This window comes from Crotalus tigris, unplaced genomic scaffold (assembly GCF_016545835.1).
Source record: "Crotalus tigris isolate CLP2741 ecotype Arizona unplaced genomic scaffold, ASM1654583v1 scf7180000023713.2527936, whole genome shotgun sequence".
NCBI lineage: Eukaryota > Metazoa > Chordata > Lepidosauria > Squamata > Viperidae > Crotalus > Crotalus tigris.
Genome location: NW_024100135.1, coordinates 2,312,818 through 2,330,272, shown reverse-complemented (window position 1 = coordinate 2,330,272; position 17,455 = coordinate 2,312,818). Strand labels below are relative to the sequence as shown.

At 36.3% G+C, this 17,455-nt stretch overlaps 1 protein-coding gene across 1 annotated transcript in view; it reads right to left on the bottom strand.

Annotated features, from left to right (window-relative positions):
* Nucleotides 1–12,802, bottom strand: part of LOC120297838 (netrin receptor DCC-like) — a gene marked incomplete at its 3' end in the record, with an annotated part of 141,200 nt that extends 128,398 nt beyond the window's left edge. The window contains exons 1-2 of the mRNA XM_039320942.1: nucleotides 12,763–12,802; nucleotides 7,953–8,273 (exon numbers count right to left, since the gene is read on the bottom strand). Of these exons, the coding sequence (XP_039176876.1) occupies nucleotides 7,953–8,273; nucleotides 12,763–12,802 (361 nt within the window). The remainder of the gene's footprint in view (nucleotides 1–7,952; nucleotides 8,274–12,762) is intronic.
* Between the last annotated feature and the right edge of the window lie 4,653 nt (nucleotides 12,803–17,455).

Here is a 17,455-nt window from a genome sequence, read left to right as displayed (position 1 = left end):
GGAAAGCAACCTAGTTATTTTTGTTTGTTTCTCTCCTTTGATTTTTTTTTCATGAATGTTAAACTTTCCAAAATTTTGTTTTGCTGCACATATAAAAGTTAATCCCCGTTTCTCTTCCTCACAAAGGAACTCAGATTGCAAGACTAATACCTGATCTGAATCAGAGCAAAATGCCTTTCATCTCCAATCATTATCACAGCGGGATCACTTCTTCAATTACCCATCTCATCATTACCCATGCCTGGAATTGATGCATGAAGAAAACTGTTCTTTTCTCCTCCTCCCATCCCCTTCCCAACCCATATGACCTCTGCTGACATCAGCAAGCCAAGCCAGAGAATCCTCCAAGTGCTGACCCAGGAACGCTTGATAGGAAGGAACCCAAATGATTTAATGTAATGTCTCTATCTTTGGACTCACCAATTACCAGAAATACCAATAATCAGCAGCCTGTTAAATTGGGACTTTTAATAAGATGTTAAAGTAGGAGGCAGCCTCTTAGTTTCTCTTCGCTGCTCTCGTTCCAGAACAGCCAAGTGCAATTTTTACAAATGGTGATTGCTAAGATCTGGAGGGCTCTGAAAAAAATGTGATTTATAGTCCACTGCAGTATTGTGCATTAAACATCTTGGCTATTTTTTAAAACACATATTTCCTTTTTTGTGTTCACTTTGTCTAAAATCCAACTTCTAGCTAGCTTTTAGTTGGGTGTAGTTTAGTTTAGTTTAGTTTGAGCTAGTTTGGTCTAATGGCTAAGGTACCAAGCTAGGAAGCAGGAGATTATGATTTCAAGTTCTGCCTTAGCTATGAAAACCAACCGGGTGACTTTGAACCAGTCACTGTCTCTCAGCCCACCTCACAGGGCTGTTGTTATGGGGAAAATAGGAGGAAGAAGATATTCACTGCCTTGAGTTATTTGTAAAAATAATAAAGGTGGGATACAAAAATAAGTAAGTATATGCTACTTTGTCATGCCGCTGCTTGGAGTTTTATTACTATTTTATTACTATTATTATTATATAATATAAATTGAAAAGTATAGAAGAAAATAGTAGGAACTATCACCTTTTTGTAGAAACTGCTCAGCATTCCAGCCTGAATCCCACATATTTCTTTCCTTTCTGAAAGACCATCTAATTGCAACCAGTAGGTTGCAATCTTCTTGCAACAGCTTACCAGGTGGTCCACTGTTTCTTCACTTCTTTGCATAGGCGACAAGAGCAGGAAAATTGAAGAAAGAGACTGAGGGACTAATTCTGGCTGCAAAAGACCAAGCCTTAAGGACAAATGCATATAAAGTTAAAATTGAGAAGACAGCAACAGACAGTAAGTGCCGCCTATGCAAAGAAGCTGAAGAAACAGTGGACCACCTGGTAAGCTGTTGCAAGAAGATTGCACAAACTGATTACAAGCAGCGGCATGACAAAGTAGCACCAATGGTGCATTGGAAGATCTGCAAAAAATATCATTTGCCTGTAAGCAAAAACTGGTGGGATCATAAAATAGAGAAAGCATAGAAAATGATAAAATTAAACTGCTCTGGGACTTCAGAATTCAAACAGACAAGCACCTGCAACATAAAACCCCAGACTTAACAATTGTCGATAAGAAAGACAAAAAAGTCTGGATAGTGGACGTGGCAGTGCCTGGAGACAGCAGAATAGACGAGAAAGAACTGGAGAAGGTAACAAAATACAAAGACCTACAAATAGAAATAGAAAGACTGTGGCAAAAGCAAACAAGGGTAGTACCAATAGTCATAGGCTCCTTGGGTGCAATCCCAAAACAACTGGAGCACCACTTGAACACCATTGGCATTGACAAATTCGCCATTAGTCAATTGCAAAAGGCGGCCTTACTAGGAACTGCTTCCATCCTGCGACGAAATCTGTAATACCATCAAACATCCACATCTGCCTATCCCAGGTCCTGGGTAAGGACTCGATAGGTAGACAAAATGCCAAATCCAGTCTGAACATCTGGCTGACTGTGCAATGATCCATAATAAAAAGTTGAACGTTAATACTTTTGGATTTTTATCATCTAATATATGCCATATGTGTCAATAATGTCCTTCCAGATTCTACAAGAGGCAAACTAGCCAGACGTTGTGCAAAATAATATATGGGTCCTAGTTGGACATCAGAGCTGACAACAGCAACAAGGCAGTGGCATATTTCAGCCTATCAAGACCCTCCTTTACTAACCTCAAAGCAGCAGGGGTAGAAATAGAGAACTTTGGCCATCACATTCTAATCAGTTACAAAAGAGATGATTAGAAATCACCATTTCATGGACAGTTGAAAAGCGCAATCAGCGGTAAGTGCCCTGGGAGATGAAACTCTGATGTGCAATGGTGATAGTCCTTCCCTTCCTTCTTTGAATTGTTCAGAATTTGTGCTTGAGTCATGCTAAGTCGTATGTGGCCATCAAGAGAAAGTCAAGCTGAAGGTCTAAGGTGGATAAAAAAATGTTATTGGAGCAATAAAGTCCATTCTTTCAGACAGTTGCATAGAGATCTGTGACCTTCTATTTCTAGCTTAGCAGTTTCATAAACATGTTTGCAAGAGGGAAAATAAACTTAAGGAGCTTTAAAAAGCTTTGAGAGAATTTGCTCTACCCTTATTTTGCTCAGTTCAATTTTCTCACAAATGCCATATTTGAGAATCCTCCACATTTATTTCAAACTTCATTTTGTATAAATTTTCACTGGCAATTCTGGGTGATTTTCCTCTGCTTTCAAAAACATCCACATACAGCATCGGAAATGCTGAAAGCAGTAATCTGATTGCTTTCATTCTGAACTATTTTACAAACAGCTAATGCCTCACAAATGAGATAAAATCAGGCTCATGGCTTTTATTGAGAGAAAATATGTTTGACTCAATGACTTCTTGTATTTTGTCATTCATAACTGTGAAATACATCAAATATATTTTAAAATTGTGTAGATGATGCCTGTAAATGGTACAATCTTCATCCATCCAGTGTATGAAATATTAAAGGTCAAGTAATTTATTGTAATATCTTTGCTAGAATGATAGCCTTTAAAGTAAAAATTTGAGAACAAGTAAATGTATCAAAATCTTATCCTAATAGGTTTGTTCTCCTAAGTTGTACCATACATTTATGAAGTGGTTCTTTTTTTTCCCCAATGTACAGATCTGCACATGGCTCACTGCATTGTACATAAAAAGATGTATTAATTAAAAAGGGCATTATATGTTTTGCAAACTATGGGACACAGCTCTGGCACATAATTCAGATGTACAATCTCCAAACAAGAGTACACGAGTATGGATACTACTTCAGGAGAAGATGAAAAAACTGTAGAGAGTAACAGATATTTACAGCAATTTATAACCTGCTCCTTTTTAATAGACTGCAACATTTGGAATAGTGTATATTTTTCTTTTAAAAAAACCTCTTTTTCATTTCTAAATTCATATTGAATTTAGAATAAATATGAGCCAAACCAATTTTTCCCCTTCCTTTATTATTAATATCTTTTTTGTACCTCTTTGATTTGCGGTTTTTTTATTTTATTGTACTGTATATTAAAAGTTTCTAGCTACTCTGAGAAATTTATTGAAGAATAAGCTATATATCATTCCTCTAAATGAACAAATAAATAAATTATGTTTCTCTGAAGAGGGATCTGATAATTATTTCCCTATATAAAACTATTATATTTAATACTTAACAACAAAAAAAGATACTGGTTAATAGTTTTAACTTCATACAGCTTTCTCTTTGGAACTTAAAATATGTTTTGAAACTTATTTCTCCTTCCAAGAAGAAACTATTGTTAGCTACAGAAAAAAGCCCAATGGAAATTACATCAAGGAATAATGAATCAAATCTCATCCTTCAGTCTCTCCTAATCTCTTGACATTGGTCAAATTCTTTACACCAGGGGTGTTCAACCTTGGCAACTTTAAGACTTGTGGACTTTAAGGCTCATGGGCTTCAACTCCCAGAATTCTCCAACCAGCATGCAGGCTGGGGAATTCTGGGAGTTGAAGTCCACAAGTCTAAAGTTGCCAAGGTTGGACACCCCTGTTTTACACCCTCTTTCCCCAACCATGATGCCCTCCAAGTGTATAGTCTTCAAATCCCAGAATTCTTAACAGTACCTTGCTGGGAAATTCTTGAACTCCACATATTCAGAGGATAACCAAGTTGGGAGAGGACGATTGTATGGAGAACAGAGCATACCATGTTGTTGCTATTTGTCTTCTACATCATTGTGCAGAAGATGCTCAACTGAAAACTCCATAAATTTATGGGATATGGAATGATGAGGTATTTGTTTAACCTTAGACAGGACAAAGAGTTATTATATGTGTTTATACCTCTTGCGATGAAAATTGGAAGTCACTTTTTTATATTTTCTTTTTTTCTTTATATTTTTCTTTTCTTCTTTTTCTTTTTGCCTGGACTTTTTATTCTTTCTTTCCAAGCTCCTTCCTTTCTCTAAGTTTATCCTGTATTAGTTTTTACTATTGTAATAAAAATTCTGTCATACAGAGACAGAGTGAGAAGATGAAAGGGAGAAGATTAAAAATGTCCAAGACGGGGTTGAAACTGAGGCTGAAATTAATAGGGTGGAATTTCACAGACATAAATTTTAATTCAGTAGAACAGAACATGTAAACACTGCCTTTAAACCTGTTCTGTGTTGTTTGCTCAAACCTTTCACCTTGCTTATTGTTTATTGTGCACTGATATTTTTTTTAAAAAAAGAGAATCTTGTACTGATAGCTCTTCAAATCTGATCTGCAGTCGGAGGGTGCTGAAATCAAATAAATAACTAAATATAACAGATAGAGGATGATCAAACTTTGAGGAATCTTGCCTATTGGAGCCACATGTTTCTCTCTGTTTGCAGTGATACCATCAAGATTTCCATTAGATTTTTATACATATAATTATCTTAATGCACATAATGTCAACACTGCTAATATTGAATATTCTTTCTTTGACAATATATGCAGAACTGTCTGGTATTTTTTAGAATTAAATCAGGTGACAGGGAAAGGGGAGGAGAATATAAGGAAAGCCCGGGGGGGGGGGAGAAACGGAACTGAATCTTTGCCCTCCGAGTTAATTGGAAGATGTGAATCATGACCCCAAAATAGGGGAGGGGAAATGCCTGGAATGTTATGTGCAAAGGAAGAGAAATTCAGATCTTAGCATTTCCACCATGCCGTGCTGACATCTCTGTAACACTAATAAAGGCTTTTTAGGTTAAAACAATGCCTGAAAGTTCTTTGAAGTGTTTCGTTAATCAGACACATGACACATAATGCATATGTAATATACATAAACATTCTGCCCACAAGTCTCAGCTTTTCTAACCCTGCTGCCTGTAAAACAAGGAGGAGAAGGTCTGCTTGCACACAGAACAGATAGGTTCTAATAACTGCAGCCTTTTGTAAAAATTCACCAATCCATGCTTGTCACCAATGCAGTATCTATCTATATGGCTGCTCCATCTGATGATGGAAAGAAAGTGGTCTATTGCTTATTGTGACTGCAGTACTAATACAAGTGCTTGATCACTTTTTAGACTCATCTCAACTATCATCCTGTTTCCACTCTTCCCCAGCTTGGTGCATTTTTGAAGCTGGCAGAAAAGGCCTAAACGTAACACTTTTTAACACAAAAAATGAACTGTCCAAACCAAATTCTGAAACCAATCTAACAAAGTTTTGTAAGGCATAAAGTTAGAAGGAGGCAGAAAGTAGTATAAAATGTGCATTTTACATTTTAGAAAAGATTTTTTTTCTGACTCTGAATTAATACATAAACCATTTAATTCCTAGCTTCAAAGAATGCCGCTTATTTTTGAAGATCATAAACATGCATCTAACAGTGCAAGGGAAGAAAGGGATGATTAGAGATAGTTAAGACAAATAGTAATATCACAGATATATTACCATGGCAATAATGTCATGTCTAATTTTGCAGAAAAAAAATAAATGTTTGAACAAAAGAAGAAAAAGGAGTTTTTTAAAACATCCTTATATTTATTTAAAATTACATTTTTGCTCAAGGCAAGATTTCTTGAAGCTAACTACTGCAGACAGCTATCAAAAGGATTAACATTTCTCTAAGTGCAACAGGCTAACAGCAAATATTATAATTTCTAAGACTTGTCTTTTAAGTTATGTGTTATGAAGCTTTATTATAAAAACACAAGAAGTGGTTGCTAGATGTGATCATAGGCACATCTTGTCTTTTGCTATTAAGAATGATCAATAAGATGTTTTCAGGTAGCCCAAAAGCAAGCTTGGAAAGCAACAATCTCTCCAATTTTTTGTCACCTATGAACTCTTGTTCTGATTCTACAGTACATTTTGGCATTTATTCTTAATTCCAGGTTACATTTGCATACAATTTTGCAATAGGAGAGAATTCTAAATTAGAAACGAGTTATAAGTTGTCAGATATAAAAAGCAAACCCCTATCTCAAGAGTCCCCAGAGAGAAAGTAAAGCATATATTCTACCTGAATAATGTATTTTGCCCCAAAAGATGTGTACCACTTAAAATACACAAACCAAGTCACCCAAGTCACCCAATTATTTCAAACATCAGAAAAATCAGCAGCATTTCAAATCATATAGAAGACAAGAAATCACAGATTTCTTGAGAAAGCTGGAATCTACTAATGATTGCTGAACCATACCATAGATGTTGAGGTAATCTTTCCCAACATCTACAACAAAAAATAAACTGTTGTTATTTAAAACATCATCATTGACAACACAAAAGCACACATGTGGATACCAGGCTTTGATACTTCCTACTTAGTCCAAATGACTTTATTTTTGATAACATTACATTTTCCTTGGCTCTGGGGGTTGGTCTATAACTGCATTTAAATCTCCACTCAGTTTAAAATAGCTACTTACCCGCTACTAGAGATACCAACACAACCACACAAAGATGAGAACCACATCTTGCCAAGCCTGCCTCCACATTTACAACAACAACTTTATTATAGGCCCACACAACATCACCTACAACGTTAATACTTTTGGATTGCTATCATATAATATATGCCATCATGTGTCAACAATGTCCTTCCAGATTCTACAAGGGACAAACTAGCCAGACTTTGTGCAAAATAATATATGGGCCCTAGTTGGACATCAGAGCTGACAACAACAACAAGACAGTGGCACATTTCAGCCTATCAAGACCTTTTTTCACTAACCTCAAAGCAGCAGGGGTAGAAATGGAGAAGTTTGGCCACCACATTCTAATCAGTTACAAAAATTGACCACCAAATTCCTATCTATCAAAAAATCCAATCCATTCCAGCAGACCTGAACAGGGAGAGTGGATTTTTTTGTCCTTCCAGTTTGCAAACTGATAGTAAACTCAGCCCCCACCTCTCTATGAGAGCTTTTCCTCAGTCTCAGCTATTGCATAAACCCATTAGCTTCCCACCATATTCCCATCAAGCTGTCTCTCATCTTTTTAACTCATGTAATAGCATACCTTCTCTTGCAAGTGATCAAATGAGCTGCTGTTATTGAAATATTATAACAATAGTACTTAGACTTATATACCACTTCATAGTGCTTGTCAGCACTTTGGTTTACAAGGTTTAAAGAGTCAGCCTATTGCCCCCAACAATCTGAGTCCCCATTTAACTGACTTCAGAAGGATGGAAGGCTGAGCCAACTTTGAGCCAGTCAGGATCAAACTCCAAGCTGGGGGCAGTTAGCCTGCAATACTGCATTCTAACCACTGTGCCCCCATGGCTCCTCAATAAATGAGGCTTATACCTCAATAAAGTTGATCAGCTTGGAAGGTGTTACCAGATTCCAGGTATTCTAGCTTTGCAAATGAAATAAACCTTTAAAAAAATGCTCAGATTTTTAATTCCATCTTCAAATAAGCCCTAAAATATCTTCTCATCCCAACCTGAATCCTTACCTGCTACTGAAACTTTGGCTGTTCGACTGATGATAGCTCCAGTTCCTTCTAATGATGCTTCACATTGATAAAGGCCTTCATCAGGTTTATGATGTCTGGAATGGACAATATTTTCTATCAAAAGAGATCCATTGGAAAACTGTTGCCTTCTCTCATCCACTGCCAAGTTTAAAAAGACACCATCCTTTTTCCATTTGATTACAGGAAATCCTTGATCTGATTCTGCCGTACAATTCAACAAAATGTTACTTCCCCGTGTAGTGACAGCATCTGAAGGTTCAATCAGGAAGTGCAATGTTGTAAATCCCATAATCTGTGCACCTGTTGGGATTAACAGACAAGAATAATCCAATTAGTCATATGACAGAAAAGCCTTGTTTCAGCCAGATGAATATCACCAAAATTGGAAACTTTCCTGAACTTTTTTTTTAAAAAATATATCCTTGAAATAGAACATTAAATTCAGTTTTGATTTTAATTTTAGGAAACAATCTGACTACAATTTAAGGTTATTAATTAAAATAATTCCCTTTCTCAACATACTGTATGTCTGTTCTGAACCACAATGAAAAATTAGGAAACATATTGTGTCACATGTAGGTGAAGCATCACACATAAATATGCAAAGTTTAGAGTTTACATTGCAATGATATATGATTGTTTCATCACTCACACTTATTCAATCAATCAATCAATCAATCAGAATAGAGCTGCTCAAGCAGGAGACCCTATATCATTTCAGACAGATGGCTATCCAGTCTCTTCTTAGAAACCTCCAGTGATGAAACACCTACAACTTCTGAAGGCAAGCTATTCCGCTGGTATATTATCCTGAATGTCGGGAATTTTCTCTTAATTCCAGGTTGGCTCTCTCCTTAATTAATTTCCATCTATTGTTTCTTGTCTTGCCTTCTGGTGCTTTCGAAAATAAGTTGACCCCCTCCTCCTTGTGGCAGCCCCTCAAATACTGGAGTACTACTATCATGTCCCTCCTATTTTGTCTAGATACTTAAAATATGTACCTAAACAAAATTTACCTTACGTTTTGTTTTGGAGAAAAAAAAAGATAACTTTCCTAATGTTCGTTAAAGTAAAGAAGTATTTAATCAAGTATATATTTGCATCCTACCAGCTGCAGGAACAAAATAATAAGGAAAGATAGACTAATTTGCAATTTCAGAATTCAACCAAACTCCCCAAGGTCTTTTAACTTTCCAAATCTCAACAATATGTTGAAAAAAGGAACAGCGTCAAATTCATCTAAAGCAGATGCCTATCAATATCTTAAGATCTAATTTGCTTTAGAAGGCTCAGCTTGTATTCCATTTTGAGTGTTTTATTACTTCTATCTTACTCCTCGGCACATAGAAGAATTTAATTCCCAAAGGATATCAATTATTCCACAGTTTACTCAAACAAACCCATTCACAGGGAAGGAGAAGCAAATTCCAAATGCCACTGAGTCTCACCTCCAAGTGTATATATATATATGTGTAAGTCTTTGGTTGTTCGGGTTTTCTCCCGCGTCAAATTGGAAGTGTCTTGGCGACATTTCGACGAAGTCTCATTCGTCATCTTCAGGCTGGTGTTTTCAGCTTCGTGCTTCTAGGAGCACAAAGCCAAAAACACCAGCCTGAAGATGACGAATAAGACTTCATTGAAACGTCGCCAAGACACTTCCAATTTGACGCGGGAGAAAACCCGAACAACCAAAGACCTACATACAAACACCTGTGAAAACCTCAGAATATATATATAGGGCCAAGCCCCTAACCAATCAGAACACACCTCCACCCAATCAGAATACAGCCAATCAGTTCATACCCCCACTGGCAGTTAAAAGGAAGAAACAGCTAAGACCACACATTGCTGCTCGAAGCATGAAGCTGAAAACACCAGCCTGAAGATGACGAATGGGACTTTGTCGAAACGTCGCCAAGACACTTCCAATTTTACGCGGGAGAAAACCCGAACAACCAAAGACCTACACACATATATATAATTACATGATGTTCTTCACTGTGTCACAACACTCAGTGCAATAGCATTTTATAATACTAAAATGCAAGAAGGCACCCAAACAAGAAAAAAGGTACCTCTGTACTGAGATTTCTTATACATTTATCAAGATTTCCTAATATGATTTGTGTGTGCGCGCACACCTGTGTGTGCACACCCAGACAAGCATCTGCAGTTTTCTTGGCAAGATTTTTCTTTTTCTTCCTTGGACCGAAAGAGAATGACTGGCTCAATATCACCAAGCTGATTTTATGCCTGAGGTGGGGGCTAGAACTAGAACGAGAACTAGAACCACAACTAAAACTAGAACTAGAACTAGAACCACAACTAGAACTAGAATTCATCCCCTAGTTTTCAGCCTGGTGCCTTAACCACAAACTGGCTCTCTAATGTGATATATCAGCATCTAAAACATGAGGGTATATTTAGATCGATGTCAAAAGAAATAAATACTTAAAGGGTATATATTTGGTACAATTTCTGAGCATATCTGCACAAACTAGTTTATTGTGTAAATCCAAATTTAGCTATCACTAATTTTTAACTTTTTTAATATTCCAAATCAATTCTCATCTTCAGATTACCCCAAAACATACCAAAAAAATATACTTTAAACAATGTATACTCCTTAACCACTAGTGTCTTGTGTCTTAACCATTTCACTAAATTGGCTCTCTAATGGGTTACAGCAACATCAAAAATATGAGTGCATATTTAGATCGATAAGTCAAAAGGAATACATATTTAAAGAGTATATTTTTTACATTTTTGGATCATATCTGCACAAGCTAGAATATCGTGTAAGTCCAAATTTTGCTATTCACAAGTTTTTAACTACCTTGAATATTCAAACCCAATTCTCATCTTCAGATTACATCAAAACCTACAAAAAAGATACTTCAAACAATGTAACTTCCTTTTTATGAATTTTTTTTTATTTCAAAATTTAACAGTTAAGAGTTAATAGAAAGAGCATATATACAGTATCTCAGGGGCTGCCACAAAGAAGAGGGAGTCAAGCTATTTTCCAAAGCGCCTGAAGGCAGGACAAGAAGCAACGGATGGAAACTAACCAAGGAGAGAAGCAACCTAGAACTAAAGAGAAACTTCCTGACAGTTAGAACAATTAACCAGTGGAATAACCTGCCTCCAGAAGCGGTGAATGCTCCAACACTGGAAGTTTGACTGGACAGCCATTTGTCTGAAATGGTGTAGGATTTCCTGCCTGAGCAGGAGGTTGGACTCGATGACCTCCAAGGTCCCTTCCAACTTTATTATTATTATGGATCATCGCACAGTCAGCCAGATGTTCAGACTGGATTTGGCATTTTGTCTACCTATCGAGTCCTTACCCAGGATCTGGGATAGGCAGATGTGGATGTTTGATGGTATTACAGATATCGTCGGAGGATGGAAGCAGTTCCTAATAAGGCCGCCTTTTGCAATTGACTAATAGCGAATTTGTCAATGCCAGTTGTGTTCAAGTGGTGCTCCAGTTGTTTTGGGATTGCACCTAAGGAGCCTATTACTATTGGTACTACCCCTGCTTGCTTTTGTCACAGTCTTTCTATTTCTATTTGTAGGTCCCTTCCAACTTTATTACTACTACTACTACTACTACTACTACTACTACTACTACTACTACTACAGAAGACCTCAGAAACAGGGAGGATGAGGGCTTCCAAACAATGTAACTTCCAATGGGCTTTTAAAACATGAGTTTTCTCTTGAATGTTTCAGATTTTAATGGGACAGAACAGAGTGCTGATGAATACAAGCAAAAATGAAATAAACTAGAAAGATTGACTTAAGGGAAAACTAAGCTAAATTAATTCCATTTACATATTCCACTCTTATTTGCAAGAAAGTACACGTTGTCCATGGGGTCGCGATGGGTCGGACACGACTTTGCAACTAACAACAACAACAAGATGCTTGTTCCTTCATTTCCACCTCTGTATCATTTTGTGGAAGATGTATTTTAAATGTACATTTTCAAAGCTTCTAGCATAGATTGCTAAGATCTTTAAGAATAGCATTGCAATTATATGATCTCAAACAGTTCAATTATCAGCCTGAAGCCCTTATTGATTAAATCCAATTTCCAAGTTCTGAAGCACTAAGGAAAAAAAAGAAACATCTTTCAAACAAATTCCAGAGACCATCTTTTTATAGCAAGATGTAAGATTCTTAAGGGATTTTACATCTTTCCCACCACTCTTCTTTTTAGAGAAGCCTTCGATGATCTTACCGAAAGAAAACAAATTCCTTATTTTGAAACAGTGGCACTTTATTGCTTTCAGTATATCAAGTACATAAAGTCACAGGAGTTAAACAAAGATTAACTCTCTTTTGATGCAATTACCCCTGCCAGTGAGCTGCAATTTCAGTTATTCATATGCAGTCAAAAGCTACAGTTATCTGAAAATTGCTGTGGTATATGATGCTTAACAGCTTGAATAACTGGTGAACATATTTTTTTTTAGAATATGAAAGGAATGGAAACCTTCTCTGAAATATAGTGCCTCAAAACTCCAAGGTAGTCCATGCATGAAAAAACAAGTGGCAGGTGTGATAGGGTTATATACAAGAAGAATGATATGAATTCTGTCCTACAGGCTGCTGAGAGCATGACCAAGCAATCCTTGTAGTTCCTCTTATAAAGTGTTATCAAACTACAACATCCATTATAAGTTGAAGTCAAGCTTCTACAATGGAGCCAAGGTGACTACTGCATAATTCTTAGATGCAACAAAATAACTCAACAAGAATGATATAAATTCTGTCCTACAGGTTGTTGAGAGGATGACCAAGAAATCCTTGTAGTTCATCGTATAAAATCTTATCAAATTACAACAACCATTATAAGCTGAAATCAAGAATCAGCAATGGAGACAAGATGACTACTGTATAATTTTTGGATGAAACAAATAATTAACATTAAAACTGCCTTCAGCCCCAATGTCCAGGCAGATGACTTTGATTATTTTGCTAAGGATATTCTGAAATATCCATAAAATCATTTGTTTTAGGATGATGTGTGGGAATGGTCTTGGGATACAGAAGGAAGAACCAGGGAAATGGTCAGATAAAGGCAGTTTAGTCTTCAAAAGGAATGGGAGAATAGCAAACACCCCAGCTATAAATGCAACGGGAAAGAAATGTATTTTTAGACTTGAAAGATTCTGTTGATGTAACTTTACGACAAAGAAGAATGATTTTATCTTGCTGTGCTTCCTGTTTGAGCTACCTTGTAAGGCTGATACCAACAGAAATGTACACTACGTTTTTTGTTCTATCACAGCAACATTCTTCATAATTATTTTTATGGGTTGTTTTGGTTTATTTTGTTTTTTTGGTGGGGGATGTTTCTGTTTTTCATTTTTGTTCTAAAGTCTTTACAGTGAGGATGGTCCAAATATGTTCTGGAACAGCCAAAGATCTAAGAAAGACTCAGTTAATTAGGACATTACTTTTAAAAAAAACTGTTTTAGGAAACACACCACTGAAATGATTTGCTCTAAGGAGATTTTCTATGTTTCTCAAGCAAGCTCTTCTGTTAACTCAAGAATATCAGCAGTTTGATGGAACAGTGTTTTGAATAAGGTATCTTCCCCCATTTACATGAAATTAAGGAGCCCCCTTAAAGAGCATCTTGAATGTTCCATAGCTGGCTGAGGAATTCTGGGATTTGAAGTCCACAAGTCATAAAAGGGCCAAGTTTGAAGACCCCCGATCTAAACCTTCGTAATGAGGTCAAAATTCTGTTTCTTCCAAATTTCATTATTTACTAGGCACAAATATAATCTGTACAATTTCTTGCACTACAGCTTTCAGGTCCACCCATTTTGCTCTTTTAATGAGACAAGTTAGTGATGTGTGTGTGTTTGTCTGTGTGTGTGTGTCTGTGTGTGTGTGTGTGTGAGAGAAAGAGAGAGAGAGAGAGATTTGCAGCCAATTCCGTCATACATTAACTTCTTTAAGTCAGAAAACAAGAATATTGAAAAACTGATTTTCTTGCCTGAGTGTTGAATGAAACATGAGAATAGAATAGAATAGAATAGAATAGAATAGAATAGAATAGAATAGAATAGAGCTGGAAGGGACCTTAGAGGCCTTCTAGTCCAGCCTCCTGTTCAAGCAGGAGAATCTATACCACCTTAGACAAGTGGTTGTCTAGCCTTTTCTTAAAAATCTCCAGTGGTGGAGCGCCCACGATTTCTGGAGGCAAGCTGTTCCACTGGTTAATTGTCCTCACTGTCAAGAAATTGTTTATAATTAATTTGAGCTATATGTATATGATTTTGTTCTTGAATGATTTGACACTCTGACCACCACGTTGTATCCTAAGCTTTTGTAAAAAATGGAAAAAACCAATAAAACTTTTATTTAAAAAAAATTGTCCTCACTGTCAGGAAGTTTCTCCTTAATTCCAGGCTGCTTCTCTCTTTGTTCAGTTTCCAACCATTGTTTCTTGTCCTGCCCTCTGGTGCTTTGGAGAATAACGTGACCCCCTCTTCTTGGTGGCAGCCCCTCAAATACTGGATCATGTCTCCCCTATTTCTTCTTTTCTTTAGACTAGCCAAACCCAAGTCCTGCAGCCATTCTTTGTATGTTTTAGTCTCCAGGCCTTTACTTAGTTGCTCTTCTCTGAATTTTTTCCAAACTCTCAACATCTTTTTTATGATATGGTGACCAAAAGTGGCTGCAGTATTCCAGGTGTGGTCTTACTAGAGTTTTATAATGCGGTAATAATACTTCACGTGATCTTGATTTTAGGTCTTTGTTTATACAACCCAGGATTGTATTAGCTTTTTTGGCTGCTGCTACACATTGCTGGCTCATAGTCAAGATAACATCTGCCAGCTCCTTCAGAACTCTGAGATGTAATCTGTCAGGTCCCAGTGATTTATATTCATCAAGGTCAGATAGGTGTTCTCTTACTATTTTTTTTTGCTTATTTTAATTTTTGTTTCTAATATGTCTTTTGCAGTGGGTTTTTTTGGGGGGGTATGTTGGGCTATAGTTTCTTTTTGTGTGAAGACTGATGCAAAGTATGAGTTAAGCAGCTCTGGCAGGGTTTTCCCTCACCTGAAATAAGTACATATGAATACAGTACATATGTACTGAGAAAATAAAAGGAAGTGGAGAAAAATGTACAGTAAATGATTGCAGATATCAGAGATGTAAAATGTCAGTAACTGAACTGTCAAAGTCTAGAATATGTTACCCAATTCAGTTGTGTCAGCTACCAACTTTCACAGTTTTAATCCTAACTTAATTTCCATGGCCCTCACCCCATATTTAAGAGGTTCCTAAGGGAGCATCCCCATCATGTTAAGAGGTTCCTAAGGGGGCATCCCCGTCACAGCTCCTTCAAACTTGTATCTTTCATTTGATGAATAAATAAGTTTTTAAAAGATCAATGCTGAGTACTTTAGAAGATCAGCCATTGCTGGAGAAGAGGAACTTATCTGTGAAACTTAAACTAAACTTCTCACTTTCTTTTCTGTCCTTCTCCTTTCTTCCCACTCTTCCTGTCATATTCCTATCTCTTTTTCTTTATTCTTTCTGGTGCAACTTCCCCTTCTTGTCCCCCTCCCCCATTTCCATTATGATTGTTATCCATCCATCCATCCATCCATCCATCCATCCATCCATCCATCCTTCCATTTCTGCTGGAAAAATAAAGATGAATAATATTTTATTGCTTATTTGGCATAAGTCATCTATATATGAAAGGAAAGGATATCTTCAAGGAGTGAATCTCATAAACGGGGTAATTAATTTTAATCAGTTCTTATTAATCCAATTAATATTGAATGCTTTGCCTTAGCCCAGCACTTTTGCATCAGCTCACTGGTATTTGTGTACACATTCATATTGACACTCAAGTAAGTGAAACATATTATTGATTGGAAGTGGTGACTATCAATGATCTCAGAGTAATCAAAGTTAAAATTCTCCAAAAAAATTTGTTTGCATTTACCTTTTATATAAAAAAAAATCTACTTGTCTTTTTGAGGAGATCATTTTAAAAAGAGCAATAACTTTCTTTTAGTAAATATGTGTAAAAAAACACGCACACATTTTTGTACACATAAGGAACCAGATTCTACTAATGTCTCCCACCCAAATGTCTATGAAGATTCTCAGTCATCCAATTCTTGGTTGTCCCAAAGGTGCTTTTTCAGCAGGCAACTGAACTTTCGTGTTTTTTCTTTGAAGACTTCTTCAACAGTGAAGGGACACAGGGCAGAAAACATCCTGCAGCCAAAAAGGCTCCACACACATTTGCACCACTCAGTTGACCCTGAGGACACAGATAAACCTCCAGGGGGCCTCAACGATTCTCTAAAAGAACGCAAATGACCAACGGTCTGGAAGGAGTATAAATCTTTCCATTTTCCACCATCCAGTAAAGAGCTGAAGAAGCTTCTTGGATGAAAAGGGAAACATCTTCAAAGAAAAAAACAAGAAAGTTCAGCTGCCTCCTGAAAAAGCACCTTTGGGATTCCCACTCAAATGCATTGAATAAACATAAACAAATACTATTTAGATTAACAGGCAGGATTTGTAAGTTATATGTCTGGATGAAATCCTGGAAAAGTCTACCACCTTCTTTTCTCCCTAAAGCAACCATGTGAGCAACTGGTGAAAAGTTAGGAGTTTAGAATATATATATAACAGATATTAAAGACAATCTTAAATGTTCTAAAATAGAAGTGATCGAGAACAGAATTTCTCACTTGGAAGTTTGTGGGAAATCAGTGAACTTCTAAAACTGATTAACTAGAAGTGGTAAAAACTCTTCAGGATCAAGTAATGAAGCTTTGATATCAGAAGTATTGGGTCTTCTGGAAGATTATAAGTTTTTATAATCTGACATTTTAGTAATCCTTTCCAAGAAAAAAATATTTCTCCTGCATTTAAGAATTGCTATTAGCTAGATTATTTGATTTCCCATTCATTGTCATCTAAAGTTAATGCATGTAATGGGGACATCACTAAAATTGAGTTGCTTCTATGAAGTTCATTGCTCTATTTCATGAAAATCTGCATTCTTTAAGTGATCTTTTAAAATATCTTTTCTACATGATAAAATGGAATAGGAAATAGCAGGTGTTATTTGTATTAATAGGGACTCAGTTATATTACTGTCTTTGATATGGGAAACCACTAAAGCATGGGTTTGAGGTTGCTTTATGGCACAGACTTCATATGAAAAGACACAACAGTTGATTAAAATTGAATTTTTAGAGAAAAAAAGTCCAAGAAATCTTATTGCTTTATACATCCCATTTATCTCCAGACCGATATAGATATAGACTTTTTATTGCACTTCATATGACAATAATAATAGGAAAAGGGAGAAAAAGTTTTAATAAGTTATTGGCTTTTAAAATTAAATAAAGTAATATAATAATAGATTTTGCACATCTATTTGGAATGTAAATGTAAAGCTGTATACAGATCCGTAACTA